Consider the following 18018-nt stretch of genomic DNA (forward strand, 5'->3'; position numbering starts at 1 on the left):
TATTCATTTACTGTGGCATATTGTCATACTTAGGTGACAAAGTAAATAAAAAGCAGGCTTAAAAATTTGCTTGCTTTCATTCCGTAAGGCGATGCAATGTCAAATTTTAATGCTGCTTCTGTAGTTGAGCTATAGTTTTCGTCATCCACAAGCACATAGCAAATTATTTACTATGAGAGTTCAGATAGTCCTACAGACTTTCAGTGATTTTAGTATACTGATTAATACCTCATTTTTTCTTAATGAGATTTCCCATAAATCACACCAGCAGATCACTTCACAGATTCAGTACTGAGGGTAAGGTGGTCTGCATAAAGATGTGAAAGTAATTACTTTTTTCAGGGGGTTTTCTAATAATTGCCAATGTTTATTTTCAGTAACTTGACAGCACCCATAAAAATTTGGACAATAATCTAAGGATTATTTTGTGTGTTCCAATTCTTTTCTTTATTAGAACATGCTTGTGACAATTAACATACTAGTTTACAAGCAAAGTTGTTCCCTTGTGTTTTACCAGGGAATTTTCATGCCACTATTATTTACACCATGAAAATATTAAGTTTCCACTGCTTCAATTGGAATCCCTTCGATGTTCATCATCTGAATGGCCTGTCAGTGAGCACGTCATGTAGTATATCATTTTGCTTCTATTACATTTTTTCATGTAGCACAAATGTTTATGTTTAATCGGGTAAGTGATTTATATGGCTCAAAGACTCATTACGACTTCGAGTGACAGATTATCGGTGGCTCATGATACAAAAACTCTGTGAATAGAATGTGAAACATTACGTGTACAATGGACTAACTTCTGATTGTTTCAGGAGTAGGATCACAGTGGAATTTTAATTAGCGGTGTCGTCGTAATCCTCCATTTTGAACACCGAATGTAATTTGATGAATTATGATAACATTTCATCTCGTTCAAGAGGAAGATGTGTACTGAAATGTAGCAAGGAAAATCGTATATGTAAAATTATAATTTCATGAATGGAAAAGGTATGTTCAATTCTTTGGTTGTTTTAACCTCTCCCTTGTTTGTGCCTCAGAACATTGTTTGGTGTGTTGTAATTGTAGGGAACTTCGTATCCTGGGAAATCAGTAGACCCTGCACCATGGTCATTTATGTTTAATTTAATATATTAAATTCTGGACTTTATTGAAATTGATGTGCAACTTGGACACTGATCCTCATGCCGCAGAGTAAGTATGTCATAGCACCAAGACTGCTTCCCCATGGTGTACGATTCTGCATCTGATTATTTTAAGAGTTTTCAGAGTCTATGATCGCCAGAATTCTGCAGAGCCACAGATATTTTATTCCATTTGGAATAATTAGTTTTATACCTGGGAGAACGGAAGATAATTTAAAAATTTTGGAGAAGGGATTTCTCTTGCCCCAAAGTTTCCATTCAAGTTACTAGATATTATTCAGTCATAGTAATCTAACTTCAGTTTCACAGGAGGAGGGAAGTTAAAATTATATCTATGAGCTGACATGAAACATCTTTGGTTGAGGGTCACAATCTGGAGACGACAATTTACTGGCATTGGAGACTCTGAAAATAGCATTTTCTTTATTGAGTTTTCAAATTATACCTTCATTTTCTTTATACTCACTTTCATATGATTTTGTTACCATGTAGAATAGACTTAAGACCAAACCAATGTGTTTACAATGGAGTCAAGCTATATAATGTTCTGCCACAAGATGTCAAAAGACAGGAGTAGTATGTAATTTGAAACAAGTCTAAGTATATTTACTAAATTGTTTTTACTCTACTAAAAAATTCATCCAGTAAAAATTGTTATTACCAATAAATAATCAGGTTGACCAATAACACAGCTAATGAGGATGGAGTATATTTGTAAACAACATAATGCATTTCTAGTTTGTGAATTCAACAACATAATCTGAAAGTTGTACCATCAGAGACTGTAGTGATTCAAGAATTTCTGTGTAAATTCTAGAACCACTCAGCCTTCTACTGTCTCGAACACATGAGTGTCGGATAGTAGAATCCTAACTACTGTGTGTGTGTGTGTGTGTGTGTGTGTGTGTGTGTGTGTGTGTGTGTGTGTGTGTGTGTGTGTGTGTAGGTTTACAATCAGTCACGGAAGAAAGTAGACATGGCGGACAAACGGCACTGACGAGTACTTGTCGGGCAATCCATAGGGGTTTTAGTGAGTGTGTAAGGAAGAACCATGGAGTTTATATGCAGCTCTATGCTTATTGTGTCACTGACTATTGTTATTAAAACAAGGACAGTTGAAAACGAACTCTTGATGTAAACTTGCTATAGACAAGACTTATTTTCTGATTCATGTTAAAAGTTATGGTATCCAAGTGAACTTTCTTTCAACTGTAACTCAATTTCTTTCTGATGTTCGGCTGTACAAGAGACATACAGGAAGTTACATATTTATGTGGAAAGTGAGAGTTTTATTGTGTATCGAGGTCAAATACATCGTTAATTGACGAAAAGTAAAATTTGTATGTCTACTTATTTCATAAGTAGCAAGAATCTAAAAATCACTGCACCTAGCATTATTTGATGGAGAAGTAGTCAAGAGGGTTTCTGGCAGCCGGCTATCCAGTAAAGATGAGTGGCTACAAGTTCCAAGTAAGTCACGTCATAAAGAAGTGGAAGGTGGTTTGAGGGAATAAACTGATGTAACCCAGATCCACACTCACACTTTAAGTTGTTAGAACACCCCTCTTTCATTTCTGTTGTGAGCGATACGTTCCTTCCATTCCTTTTATCATACATAATTCATTTATTTGAAAGAAATTTCTCTAGAAATGAATGAATGAATAAATAAATAAAAACTAATTTTTATTTTAGCTGTTATATAATGTATTATTATTAACCATACTCCATTTCTGATGCTACTTGCTTCTTGTACTGCAGTCATTGTGACAAAGTTATTAAATAACTCTACGGGATGCCACCCCATAAAAAAGCTTCCAATGTTAACTTATTACTTCCATCAATGTGCTGTTCTCACAAACAAGATTAGTTTATTTTGGTATCTCACTAAGAATGGAGAAAAACTTTATAGCCCATGTTCAGTATTCTGTTATCATATTGACTTTGATTCCTTCACAAACACTTTGAACTCTCACTAATTGAATCATACCTCAGCAATAGAAAATAAATTGTAAAGCATAACAGCCAAAAGTCACAGAGTAAGTATAAAACGAGGTGTTCCTCAGGGCTCACTACTATTTATATTATTTGTAAATGACTTTCCGAGTAACTTACCCTGTAAATCTATCCTCTATGCTGATGACACAACATAAGCTAATTCCAGAAAGGATATAAACAAATTTAAGGAGGAAAGTGAAGAATGTCTCAAAATATCTAACATCTGGTTTAAAGCTAATGAGTTAACTATGAACCATGAAAAGCCTGTCAAGATAATCTTCAGTCTATCAAACAGCAACATTGAGTTATCATCTGTTAAACTACAAGGAATACACATTGACTTGGAATTAACATGGGACACACATACAGATTATGTGTTACACAAGATTTATTACTTCATTCATACCTCGCCTTCTTTCACTGCCATCTTCAATATGGCATTCTTTTATGCGGTAACTGGATTCACTGACAAGACCTCATGTAGACCTTATTTTAAGCACTTCAACATTCTCACAGTCCCATCTCTTTGCATATATTGTTGCCTATTAAACATAAAAGAAAACTTAAACTGCTACACTATAAGGAAATCTGTTCATCAACACAATACTCAACAAACAAATAAGATTGATATACCCACAACTAGGCTTAAGAAAACCCAATCTAGCTATGAATACATAGGCATAAAATTATTCAACACTTTACCCATACAGGCTCAATTGGTTTCCCTGGATATTTTCAAAACTAAAACCAAAGTGTGGATGAAGGAAAATACTTTCTATAGTATAGAGGAATTTCAGAATAGTTGTAAAGATGACAATTTATCGATAAATTGAGGCATACTGCCGAGCACTTAAATGTGAATTGCAGAGTAATCATGTAAATGTATGTATAGGTATGGGTGTAGAGGCAGCTATAAGCTAACAGGGTACAACACTGTTATATTTTTACCATGTAATGTTTTGTTACGTAAAACATAATGTACAAATAGCTGTAATTCTTCTGACTACATCAATTGCATGTCAATGCTGAAAGATGGATAAAATAAATAAATGAATATTAATAGGAATAAGGAATTTTTTAAATATTAATTTCTTTATTTGTATATTACATATTTTCACACATTTTCCTTTATTTAAAATGCACTCTCTTCGACTGTTACATCAGTACAAAAATTTAACACAGGTGTCTAGTTAATGGGTGTTCTTCATATGATACAGTGGTCAGTACTCAATAAAATAAAAAACTCTTCATTGTTATGTTGAATTTGCAGCACATTTCATTTTAACATTTTATCAACTACAGAAAGTTCACTTTAAGCATGTTCTTCACTACTACTACTATGTAAGAAAGAAAAACTTAACATGCCTGAACAAAAACTTTCACTTACATTTTACTGACAAGAGCATCAGGTACAAAGAACATTTTTTAAGGAAATGGGTTGACACCATAACATTTTGTTTACACACACACACACACACACACACACACACACACACACACACACACACACACACACACACAGAGAGAGAGAGAGAGAGAGAGAGAGAGTACAGTTACTGAGAAATCAAATGTGACATTGTGCTTTACTATCCGTGCTATCACCCATGCTTTCTATTTTTGCCGTAGTGAAGCACTAGCAAAATAATCCACTTCACAAACAGAATGTTCACTTTCTAAAGTGAAAATTCAACTAATAGGTAATAGCTCCTTATAGACAATGTGCCAATAACAAAATATGTTTTGCCACTGACATAAGATGAAGAGTAAGTAAGGTTGATGCTTTCCTATACCACATAATGAATGTGGGTAATAGTTACCGTCTTGCAAAATGAAATAATAATGATTTTACACAAGAATTATTCTAAATATCTAGAAAATGAGTGTGATGATGTGCAGACAATAGAGTTAAAGAGAATTAAAGTAACTGCAAACTGGCAAGAGCATACTGCCAGTATAATTAACATTTTTAACAATAAATTAAATTCTTGTAGAATATTTCTAAACACAGATTCATAAAGGAATGTTGGTGTAAAGTAGTATGAAAAGCCATATTTTGTATACAGAGATTAATACTGACACACTACAGCAGTCCACAATTCATATATATATGAATATGTACAAAGCAATATTTAAATTTGTGCGTGTTGTTTATATTAAGATGAAAATCACTGGTCTTAAGCTTACAGGACACTTCACTGTCTTGTAAAACCATCACTTTTTCTTAACAGATGACAATTCCACTATAAATTTCATGTCTGGCATGAAGTTAAACATCCTTTACATTTTCTTTTCTGTAGCATTCGTAGCTACAGATATTTACAGGAACACACTCTCTGGTTAAGTTCTCCGATTTAATTAAACTCCCTTTACACAACACACATCTGTGTTCCAATCATGAACACTGATTTAGAAGTGGGGTTTTATTCAATCATCATAAACAGTGCACATGAGAAAATCATCCCCAGCAACTGAAAAAGAAATTTTCATTAGGCAGCTACAGGACAAATTTATCCTATTGTTTACATTTATAGAATGTGTGCAGTAACTCCAACACTAGAGATACTCTTAATTATATAGCATGTGCTAATACTACATTCTTGAAGCTAATATGATAAGCTGCTGTTTATGTCAGAATATTATTTCAGATTATGTACAATCTGATCCTCAAATTCTGGCAACACAGCCAGTTAATGCAATCTCCATCAAATAATTGTTGTAACTACAGTTTATTTTTATTACATTTGATGTTAGTATTTACAGTTCAGAAACTTTTCTCAGCTGCAGAGATTCAGTAAAATTGTTGTAACTTTTCCACAGTTAATACCAAATTCAGTTGTCTTGTAATGTACTTTAAACATGATGCTCAATTCTTTCCTTAATAGGTTTGAAAAACTTATTTAGAAACATCCACAATAGATTTAATTAGTCATATTTGAACCATCCCATAATATTTTAGAAAGACATGAAACATGGCTTTTTAAAGCTCATGAGGAAAAAAGGTCTCACGCATCTTTCTTATTGGCACAACTTTCTTTATCTGTTCATTCAGGCTGGTTCAAGGCCTAAGTGGCAAGCAGCTGCTGGGAGGTGCATCTGAGGTGCATTTCTTAACAAGAAATTTAATACTTGTTCAGTATCTACATTTACATTCATACTCCACAAGACACTGTACAGTGTATGGCAGATGGTGCTATTTACTATTACTAGTCATTTCCTTTCCTGTTCCATTCACAGACAGAGCGAGGGAGAAGTGACTGTCTCAAAGTGTCTACGAACTCAATTTTTCCATCTTATTTTCATGGTTCTTACACAAAATGTACTTTGGCAGCAGTAGACTCCTATTTCAGTAGGCCTCAAATGTTGATTCTCTAAATTTCTGCACTAGTGCCTCACTAGGAGAGCATTGTCTTCCTTATAGGGTTTTCTATTAGAGTTCAAGAGACATCTCTGGAATACTTGCAAGCTGATCAAACCTACTGATAACAAATCTAGCAGCATACCTCCAAACTGCTTTGATGTCTTCCTTTAATCTGACTGGTGGGGATGCCAAACACCAACTACTAAAGAATAGGTCACACCAGCATCATATACACTGTCTCCTTTATGAGTGACCAACACTTCCCCAAAATTCTCCTAATAAAACAAAGCTTCCCTACTACAAACTTAATATGCTTGTTCCATGTCATATTGTATTGCTACATCATACCTAGATATTTATCCAATTTGGCTGTCAAGCAGCACCTTACTAATGCTGTATTACAGGAATGCTTTTCCTACTCGCCTGCATTAAATTATATTTTTCTATATTTAGAGCAAGCTCCCATTCATAACCACTACAAATTTTGTCCAGTTCATCACTTGTCATCCAACAGTCACTTAATAACACCATCCCAAACACCACAGCACCATCAGCAAACACAGTAAATTGTTGTTCACCCTGGTCATCAGATCACTGATGTAGATAGATGACAAGTAGTCCTACAGCACTTCCCTGGGGCACTCCCGACGATACCTTTGTCTCTGATCAACACTCACCATCGAGCACAATGTATTGGGTTCTTTTACTTCAAAAGTCTTCAAGCCACTCAAATATCTAGAAACCTAAACTGTATGCTCAGACTTTGATCAACAGCCTGCTGCGGGCCCCTTGTCAAACACTTTCCCAAAATATGGGCATATGGAATCAGCCTACTGCTGTCCATCCATGGTTTGCAGGATATCCTGAGGAAATGGCAAGATGAGCTTCACAAAGTGATGCTTTCTAAATTTGAGCAGAAGCTTTTCTGTCTGAACCAACTGTATTACATTCAGACTCTGAATGCTTTCAAGAATTCTGCAGCACACAAATATCCAGGATATTGGTCTGTAATCATGCAGGTCTGTTCTTTTACCTTTCTTATATACAAGAGTCATATGCACTTTTTTCCCACTTACTGGAGACTTTTTGCAATGGGCAAAAGAATTTCAAAGGATAAATGCCGGCTAAGTAAGGGGCAATGCCACTGAGTACTCTCTGAAAACTGAATTGGGATTCCATCTGCACTTTGTGACTTATTTGTTTTGAACTCTCATCTACTTCTCTGTGCCACAGATGCTTATTTCCATGCCGTCCTTGTGGGAGCATGTACAACTGTCAAATGACAATTTGTACAATTCTCCTTTGTGAATGATTTGTTAAATCTGAACTTTAAAACTGCAGTTTTATTTTTGCTGTTTTCTATTTGCACCTCAGACTGGTCAACAATTGAGTGGATAGAAGTCTTCAATCTGCTTAGTGATTTTATGTATCATCAGAATTTTCTCAGGTTCTCGGCAGGATCTTTCCCTAAGGTATGATTGAAGTAGATATGTGCTTCGCATATTTTCATTTTATTATCTTCCTGTGCATCATTTACATGATGTAGGAATTGTCACAACAAAGTTATCATACAAGTACTACAAACATAATAATGGAATATCACTTTCAAGGCATTTTTAAAAGTATAATTTAGACATATAAATTAAAATTTTTGGCAATAAATTTACACACAATCAAAGCATTCATCTGTGTCACAGAAAGTTTTGCTTAGAAGGTAATTTTTAAGCTCAGTCGTAAGTTTTACTTCATCTACTATTTCCTTTATGTACACTGCAGAGCATTGTAAAGTTTTATTCCGAAATAACTTACATGCTTTTGGGTTTGTGTTGTCCTTACCATTTCTACATACAAATTCTTATGACTTCTAGTATTATAATTGTGGCAGACCTCATTTGTACGTAGATTTTTCATATGTGCTCTTGTACATAGAATGCTTTTAAATATATACAGTGATGGTATTGTATTTGTAGTTGTTTGAAAAGGGGCCTACAATGAGTTCTTGGAGGATTGTGTGTTATGATTCGTATAGCTCTTTTCTGAAATTTGAAGATATCTATTAAGATTGATTTAGTTTTACCTCAGAACACTATGCTGCAAAACACTATGGACTGAAAGTAAGCAAAATACACTAGTCTAGTACAGTCTGTGCTGCATACTCTAGATAATATCCTCAATGCAAAACATGCCGAATTGAGCCTGTGGGATAAATACTTGAGATGGTCTTCCCAGCTTAAGTTTTGATCAATGTGAATGCCCAAAAAGTTTGTGGATTGCACACTATCTCATATCAATTAGTTTTAACTGGAGGTCCATATCTTGGGTTGCTTTGCCATACTGTATATAATTTGTTTTACTTAGATTAAGTGTTAACTCGTTAGCCATTGTTGTATATATTTCAGGACAGTCACTTGTGGTGGTTAATGATTTTTTTTATCACCACTTATAGTTATGCTCGTGTCATCTGCAAACATTATTTTCGTAGAAATATTTGGATTTTTATGCCACTTATATAAAGCAAGAATAATAATGGACCAAGAACACTGCCTTGTGGGACATCTATTTCCAATTTCTTTGCGTCTGAAAACTGCTTGGTTTTCTGTTCTATTTCTACCACTTGAATTCTATCTTTAAGGTAAGATAGAAACCATTGCCTCACAACTGCCCTTACACCTGTTGCCTCCATCTTGTTTAACAGAATTAGGCGATTTACTGTATCGAAAGCTTTAGATAGATCTTAGTTAATTCCCACTACACATTTTTTAGTGTCAAGATTCCTGACAATCTCTTCAGTATAGGCACCGATAGCTGTTACGTGGTGTGGCCCGAGCGAAAGCCATGTTGATTACTGTTCAGAAGTTTGTGAGCATCTAAGTACTGATATATTGATCATCTTATTGTCACATGAATTTCTTTTAACTTTTGGCTGTCAACTTTTGCACATTATTTTTTTTTTTTAACCGAAGGTTCATCCTCAATCAACTTACTTGGCACAAACATCTCCAGGGTGCGAATTACAATCAGTTTAAATTTTGCCCATAATTCCTTTATGTCCACCATATTGAAGCTAAATGATGTCCATTTTTTGTCCAAGTGGGATGCTAACAACTGTGTACCTGCTTTTTTTCTAGTATAAATACTCTCCTTGCCCTCGCGATGGTTTTATTAACTATAGTAACTACTGTCACTATGATGACATGATCACTAATCCCAGTTTCTGTATCAACTCTCGATAAAGTCACGCCTGTTTCTAGCTACAAGGTCTAGAATATTTTCATTGTGTGTGGGTTGTTTAATTGTTCAAGGATGTTTTCAGAAAATGTGTAAAAACTTACTTCACAAGGCTGTCTGCCCATACCACCTGCAGTGAATCCATAGACATCCCAGTCTATACTCTATAAATTAAAGTCACCTCCAACTAATGATAGATGATCTGGGTATTTCAGCACTACTGTTTGTAAAATTTCCTTAAATGATTCTAAAACTATTATGGCAGAATCTGACAATTAGCTTAAGTTCACCTAGGTCTGCTACTGGTGTCCACTGTCACACTGAAAATCAATCTCATTGGAGACAATATTTTTGTCAACAAACAATGAACACCCACCCCTCCCCTCCTCCTCAGGGTTTCAGCCAGCTCTCAGTTCTGAGAATAATTTGAGTGCTACAAATACTTTGACAAATTACAGTTAAAATTTTGAGAGTCTAAGTACCTGCACTCCATACACAACCTGATTTTGCTTTCTGCATATCTAATGGTGAGTGTTCGGAGGACCTTAAACAACCGCTTAGCCAAAAAGACTCGTATGCCCTCTGCAAGTACCCTGCTACCTGAGCAACTGTTTCTTCGTTTAGTGCACCCCTAATCTATGAAAGGAAGTCTTACAACTCTCCACCCATAATGCAGATCCAGAAATCTCCCACCGTGACCCTCCACTTGACTCCAAACCAAAGGACCCCAATTGGCTCTGGGTACAATGCTGCAAACTATGAGCTCAACTTGCATCTTGCAACCAAGACCAGCAGTCTCCATCTCCACAAGGCACCTGTAGGAAATGAAGGAAAACACAAGCGACTGGTGTCCTTGTTGCTTACATGACTACTGTTCCCTGCACCCTCAATAGCCACAGGCAGGGCTGCCTTCACATCTCAGATGAGGTCCTACAGGAGACATACTGAATGCACATTAGAATTCTTTCTGGCCCTGGGCACTGTTTCCCTCAGGGTTTACGCAAGACACCTAGCATTGGAGCTTCCATTAAGTAGTGACACCCTCCCACTGAACTCCTACACCTCAGACCAAACTGCCTAAGATGGCATATGTGCATGTGTTTCCATTTCTTCTTCTGATGAAGGCTGTGGCTGAAAGCTTTTGTACAAGTGTCTTAACAGGTCATCTTTTACAGTAAGTAGTACTATCTCCTCCTACAGTGTTCATGTTCCAACCTGGAATTTCCATTGTTTGATTTAACCATAATACTTTGTTTTGTTACCCAAAACACTTCAACAATTTCATTTTGTTTAGAAAATGTTTTAATGTTGCTCCACTACTGGCAAACAAATTTACCACTACTCACCATGATGCATGCTACACCTATACCAGCACCACCAATCACAGTTGCATGATCTTGCACAAATTTTTCAGCTTTTTCAAGGCAGCCAGATTCCCATGGGTTGCAGAAAGTCTAAAAGTAAACACAGATGTAATTACATTACTTTTAGATACCACTTAGGCCACACAGCATATGGTACTTTAAATACAAAGGTAAGACTCATCCACACACAATTTTACTGGATACTTAAGAGATGTGCAATGCTGATTATGCTCCTCCCTTCTCAAGGATTCATTAGTGATTTAGGAAGAGTTGTTGAAGAAGGCACTATTAACATTTTTCAGTACACTACTATTGTTACTTTCTCTCTGACAGGACAAATAATTTCTTAAGTTTGCTTTATTCCTGTGAGCAAAATATTCACAAGGAAATTATGTTCCTGATTTATTCATTCTTGAGTTTCTAAATGTCATCGTTAGTACTAAACTGAGGGTCAAGTTTGTGTCACAAGACATTAATGACTAAAAATATACAAAAATGTTGACTTTTGAAACAAGAACTTTGGGGGCAGAAATCAAAAGTAGTTGACAAAAAAATTAACATATGCTGGAAATCTTTTTTTGATACACGTTATCTTGTAGTAGTAGAAGTAGAAATAGTGAGCACGTGTCTTAAAAATATAGAATGTCTCGTCTTGTTTTCCTGCACTAAAATTGCTAACACTTGTCTCTTAAATATAGTGTTACAATAAAAATGCTCAAATGAGTGTAAAACACTAACTTAGGAGATGACGACTGGAATATCACCCAGAATGCTTCACACACAATTGAAATTTAATGCAAATCAGCAGGTAAACCTGTTGCTACACACGTTTCCTGATACACTTTCAGTTAAAATTTACTGTTCAAATATTTGTATACCACAGATACCCACACAATGGTGGACCCTCTGCTAGAGAAGAAACCTGTGTATCTTAAGATGGCAACCTATCCCGAGATGCTGTTTCCTCAGTGGCCAGAAGGTGGTGTGCCATGGGGGGTTGATGGCTTGACTGACTACAACCACTTACTTGCAGCCAATTTCACTCCCACTGACATGATGTGCCTCAGCAGCAAGATAATATGTAGGTGAATGGCAAATTGGGCCACTATGTGTCATATGCAGGCACCCTCAGCTGCACATTTGCAGTCAGGTATTGTCTTCAGAATGAGATTTTCACTCTGCAGCGGAGTGTGCGCCGATATGAAACTTCCTGGCAGATTAAGACTGTGTGCCCGACCGAGACTCGAACTCTGGACCTTTGCCTTTCGCGGGCAAGTGCTCTACCAACTGAGCTACCGAAGCACGACTCACTGCCAGTACTCACAGCTTTACTTCTGCCAGTATCTCGTCTCCTACCTTCCAAACTTTACAGAAGCTCTCCTGCGAACCTTGCAGAACTAGCACTCCTGAAAGAAAGGATATTGTGGAGACATGGCTTACCCACAGCCTGGGGGATGTTTCCAGAATGAGATTTTCACTCTGCAGCGGAGTGTGCGCTGATATGAAACTTCCTGGCAGATTAAAACTGTGTGCCCAACCGAGACTCGAACTCGGGACCTTTGCCTTTCGCAGGCAAGTGCTCTAGGAGGAGGTAGGAGACGAGGTACTGGCAGAAGTAAAGCTGTGAGTACCGGCCGTGAGTCGTGCTTCGGTAGCTCAGTTGGTAGAGCACTTGACCGCGAAAGGCAAAGGTCCCGAGTTCGAGTCTCGGTCAGGCACACAGTTTTAATCTGCCAGGAAGTTTCAGGTATTGTCTTATCCCCAACTTCACAATGCGTACAAGGGTTTTCTTCCTTCAAGAATGTGAAGACTGTCCTGTCTCTTAAAATGGCTATTACAGTGTCTTGCACTGTACTGAATATCATCACAGTACTAGTAACAACTGCTGCTGACAGTGCGTCAACTAACTTTAAGAAATTGGTGGGACTTGTCGGAAATGAAATTTCACTTACTCTTACCCGAGGGCACTGGGGTAGCAGAAAGCTGACTCCACAGCAGTTGCAACAGTCACATATGTGTAATGTTCTGCCGTTGCCCAAACAAGGTCTACAGTGCTTGTGTGTAGGCTCCCTTGTGCTAGCATGACTTAACATTGGAAACCTGGAGCGTGCGTTTGAAATTTCCCTGATAGCTCTCCGTGCTTTATTGGAACTCTCAGTTAATCAAGTTCAGGAACTTTATCTGACTTTTTTATTACTTTCCTAATTAACTGGTCTTGCTTTCACCATAAAAAGCCAGAAGTCAGGTCGTTCATTGTCGGTCTGCATTTTATCTTTCATTGTTTCTGTTTGTGACCACAAAGCAGCACTCATTCGACCAAGGGACAAGCTACTGTCCGAGATTGCCCAAAGACTGATGTGTCAGGAGCCTTGTGGATCACATTTGTTACTCACTGACAAATGGAAACTGTTACGCAAGAAGCTTCTGTTCAATATTTTGTCAAACTTTGTGGGGACTGGAAGGATTACTATTCTGATTGGTGTTATGACATAGTAAATAATATAATATTACTCCTTACATATTGTTGGTTTCAGGAACTTTTGAAGCCGAGTGCACCTTTTCCTGGTGGAGGCATTGTCTTTATTTTAATGTCAGCAATGACCAAGTGTAGTGCTGGTAATGTTGTGCGCACACATGCACATGTGTTTTTTGTGTGTTTTCTGAAGGTTTTTATCTACAGTTAAATGCGTAGCAGTCTTTTCTTTGTGCTCATCTGCAGCAACTTACCATGTTATCTGTACCGTGATTAGTCATCTATCCTTTTCCAGTTATCGTTGTTGCTAGTTGCATCACAGTTTAACTCCCTTCTTGTTCTAAATCTTTCACAGCATATATGCTGCTGGAGGGAACGAAATATCAACTGTATATCGTGGTCAAATGTAACAACTGTTTCGATCTAATGACATGATGGATGCATATTCTTGCTTGTGTGCCTTAGTATAATTTGCAATGGATTTGTATATTTAATTTACTGAATGACAATCTGGTGAGGTTTGTATGAATTGCTACTGAACAGTAGTGACAATTATTGCTACTTCCTTTGGTAACAAGGGATTTTGTTTTCCTTGGAATACACTACAACTCATGTCAAATTTTATAAAAAGATTCTTAGGGGAAATTGGCTTAATATAATTGGTCAAGCTAATTGCTTACCCTGACTTACTTAAAAGGATTTATGACTAAGTATAACGTGTAGCAACAGTTAAGTAATTCCCCGTCAATGTTATCTCACACTGATGTAATAAAGGGAATATGTGCTTTTTTTCTTTGATTATTCCAATTTGGAAAGAAATAATACCATAATATAGTTGTAAATCGCAAAGGGAATTTGATAACCAAACAGCTTAAGATTTATTTACTTACATTCCTGTCTGCAGCTCTATGGTGAGAAGAAATCTATCCTTTTCATAATAATAATATTCTCTTGTATTTTGATACGTGAACTTAACATTTACATTGAGACTGAGGGTCAAGGAATAATGTTCATCACGAATTGTATAATATTGCTAGAATATGCATCACATTGATTGGAGAAGTGTCTTGTTTATTTATGCAGTCTGGTCTCGGCAGCTAGAGCTGCATTTGTGTGAATGCATGTGTACGTTGTCTCATTCAGAATTATGACCTTTTGGCTGAAAGCTTACTTGTTTGATAGTAGTCGTCTTGTGCCTATCTGCAACTTAGTATCTCCGCCATATGGTGATTAGCAATCTCTCCTTTTCATAATATTGTCATTTACACAGTTGTACATTTGCTGAATCTGAAGAAGGCTGAGCTTTTTAGAATACAGGGTCACAAAGCAATAAAAAGGTGAATTAAATAATATCAAATAATTACAGGCGACGGAAAAATTAGTCGCCAACACCGGAGAATACCACAATATCCATATAAGGTGACCCCATTAATATGAATACACTCTTGTATTCACTGTTGCTTGACAGCAAATAGCCTCCAAATATCTTGAGGAATTTCTTGCTATCCCTGAATGGCATGCTGTGTCATTTCATGAACACTGCTGTGTGCAAGCTTGTATGAAAGTATATATTTTCCCATCACATCCCACACATCTTATATGGGTGACAAAAGCAGGGGACTTACGAGGTCAGTCAAGCATTTTCATATTTTAGAAGGCATGTATGATGTGAACTGCAATATGGGATCTTGCATTAATCTGCTGAAATACGACATCTGGTACACTGATCAGTAAGAGTATAACAACAAGGTTACCATTCTTTCCATATAGTGATGAACATTCAGCCTACTTTTGACAATTACCAAATCAGTTTTGTCATCATATCCAACAACTTAGCACAACACAATTCCACAAGTTGGAGAAGTACGGGTGTTGAGAACAGCTGCTTCATGTGACTATTCACCAGGTCATCTGCAGATACTTCAGAATTATTGTGTCCACCACAAACAAAAGTGAAACTTATCGCCAGATTCCACAGAATGCCACTAAAAGTGCCAGGCGACTTTGGTTCTACACCATGCGAGACCCTCTCGTCTACGGTAAGCAGTCATCAGTAAACGAAACATGACAACTTGAGATTTCCACTAGCTTTCAGTAATCAGTTACCAACAGTTTGTGCTGGAACTGCCTGTAACATCTGCCCAGACTTCAACTGTTGCCTTTTGTCTCCATGTTAGCTCCAGTTTAAGAACCCACGGTCATCTCGTGGTACGGCCCTTCTGGAAGGCCTGTGCCTACCCTTTTCGCCACAATGTTGTCCTGAGACCATTTCATTGTCAACGATTCTACAGTCAATGCACAGCAGCGAACACTCACACTCACTCACTCTCACACACACACACACACACACACACACACACACACACACACACACACACACACTCTCTCACTCACTCACACTGTGTGTGTGTGTGTGTGTGTGTGTGTGTGTGTGTGTGTGTGTGTGTGTGTGAGAGAGAGAGAGAGAGAGAGAGAGAGAGAGAGAGAGAGAGAGAGGAGAAAACCACAAGAATGACAGAAGGGCAACAAACACTAAAATGGATGGACAAAATTTGACAAGAAAACCACAGAGACACCCAAGAAACATGTAGAAGAGATCAAAATAAGAGAGCAGATTATCATGGCTGGCTCACCACTAGAATAAAAAGGAGAAGCCAGCCACTCTGCAACGCATTGAAACCTCCACCCTAAAAGCACTAGGGTGGAGGACACAGAGGGACAAAGGACAAGTGCTAAAATTTAGATCAAATATAAAACCCACTCTCACGAATAAAACTCAAAACTAAAACTGCTGCTGAGGCACCAAAGGTGATAGGAAAGTTGTAACCATGCGTTAGTCACATATGGCCAATGTGGACCTGCCAGAGGACAATTGATTCCCTGTGAGAGGACCGCATGGAAGACTTCCACACATTTGTAGTCTCCTTGTAACAACAATGACGCTGTACTATTGTACATATAAGTAATTTTTTTTTCTTCTGATTTTTCGATAAACTTGTGTAATTGATGTTCTGATTTCATTTCTTTTTTTTGTTTCATGTTTTTATTTTAAGAAAACTGTAAATAAGTCTCAATGGGAATATTAATGTTTATGTCAAATATCAAGCAATATTGTAATAGAATTGAACTGTAGCAAATGTTCAAACTGTTGTAAGATGTTTAAAAATTGTAACTGTGCATCTGGTCCACACGTAGGCAATGTGTTAGGATATGTAGAATGCAAAACCTCGGGTGAATACCAGGTCAGTAAGGGAGCGGTAAAATGTGGATGGCAGGCGAGCGCGGGAAAATGCGCACGGGCGCACCGCATGGCACAACGGGCTTCAGTAGTAGTTCGAGTTTGGCATTGGTTTGAGCAACACCTTCTGGTACGAGGAGGCTCTCCTGGAAGACATAGCTTCACTGAGCCTCGGGTATGCCATTCCAACGCCCACACAGCATGGCAAAATTCCATAGGCGCTAAATGGAAAGATGTTGCTACACTAAGAAGAATTAAAGTGCCGATACGTCAAGAGCCATAGCTGTGGTTGTATGTGTGCTCTGTGCCTCGTCATCTCGCCAACCGCCGCATCGATACTAGCAGGTTGAAACTTTTAGTACTGTATTCGTATGGATCAGAGAGTGAACTCTGCAATAATAACCTAAATTTAATTATCCTCACAACTAACCTAGACAGGGTCCTTTCCAAATATTGTGCAATCTGAGTGTCCCAAAAGAAAATTTAAAATTTGTGTTCATAATAATTATTTGCAGACCTAGCTATGTTACAATGGTGTTTAAAGAAATGTTTCGTTAATGAACCAGTAAATGAATAACGAAAGTCTAACAAAGTTGAAAGATAACTTTAATATTGATATAGTAATGAAGTTTATTTCGAGACAAATATAAAATTATTTATATGAGCAGTAAATAAGATGAAAAGCGTAGTAACTTACATACTGGAAATCTTGAACGCATAATAAATTCAGTAATCTTAACAGTTTCAGGGTCCCCCCACCCCCCTCTTATTCATTTGAATTTTGAGGTGTTCTAAATTGGTTTGAACAGCAAAAGTTAAAGTCAATGTAAAAGACAAAATTTATCAGTTTTTATCTTTATCAAAATTGACATTTTGTGTGTGGCTCGAAAGTGCTATTTCTAGGGTAACCTATGCCCAATTTTAATCAGATTAACAGACAGTATAAAGTTTTGTAGTATGCATTATAGTGTAGTGTTATGTATTCATGGTTTTTACATATCAGTACAGAATGTAAAACTATCAGTTCAATAGATTTTCTGGTTCTAAAATTCTACTATATTATGCAGTGTTACTACTTGTTTTGCATGAATATATACCATCTTGTACAGGGAAGAAACTCAGTTAATGCCTAATTAGGCTGGCGACCGTATTATTAACAAATTGGTGGCATTTTCAGGGTTGCTTTTGGTCCATCTTGACGTGTAATT

The 18018-nt window shown here is 37.1% G+C and overlaps 1 protein-coding gene across 1 annotated transcript in view; it reads right to left on the reverse strand.

The window, feature by feature from the left end:
* Window positions 1-4694: 4694 nt before the first annotated feature.
* The window catches only part of LOC124789274 (CD151 antigen), a 182281-nt gene continuing 168957 nt past the window's right edge, over window positions 4695-18018 (reverse strand). The window contains exons 7-8 of the mRNA XM_047256580.1: window positions 11082-11189; window positions 4695-5617 (exon numbers count right to left, since the gene is read on the reverse strand). Coding sequence (XP_047112536.1) covers window positions 5570-5617; window positions 11082-11189 — 156 coding nt within the window. The 3' untranslated portion in view covers window positions 4695-5569. The remainder of the gene's footprint in view (window positions 5618-11081; window positions 11190-18018) is intronic.

This window comes from Schistocerca piceifrons, chromosome 3 (assembly GCF_021461385.2).
Source record: "Schistocerca piceifrons isolate TAMUIC-IGC-003096 chromosome 3, iqSchPice1.1, whole genome shotgun sequence".
NCBI classification, from domain to species: Eukaryota; Metazoa; Arthropoda; class Insecta; order Orthoptera; family Acrididae; genus Schistocerca; species Schistocerca piceifrons.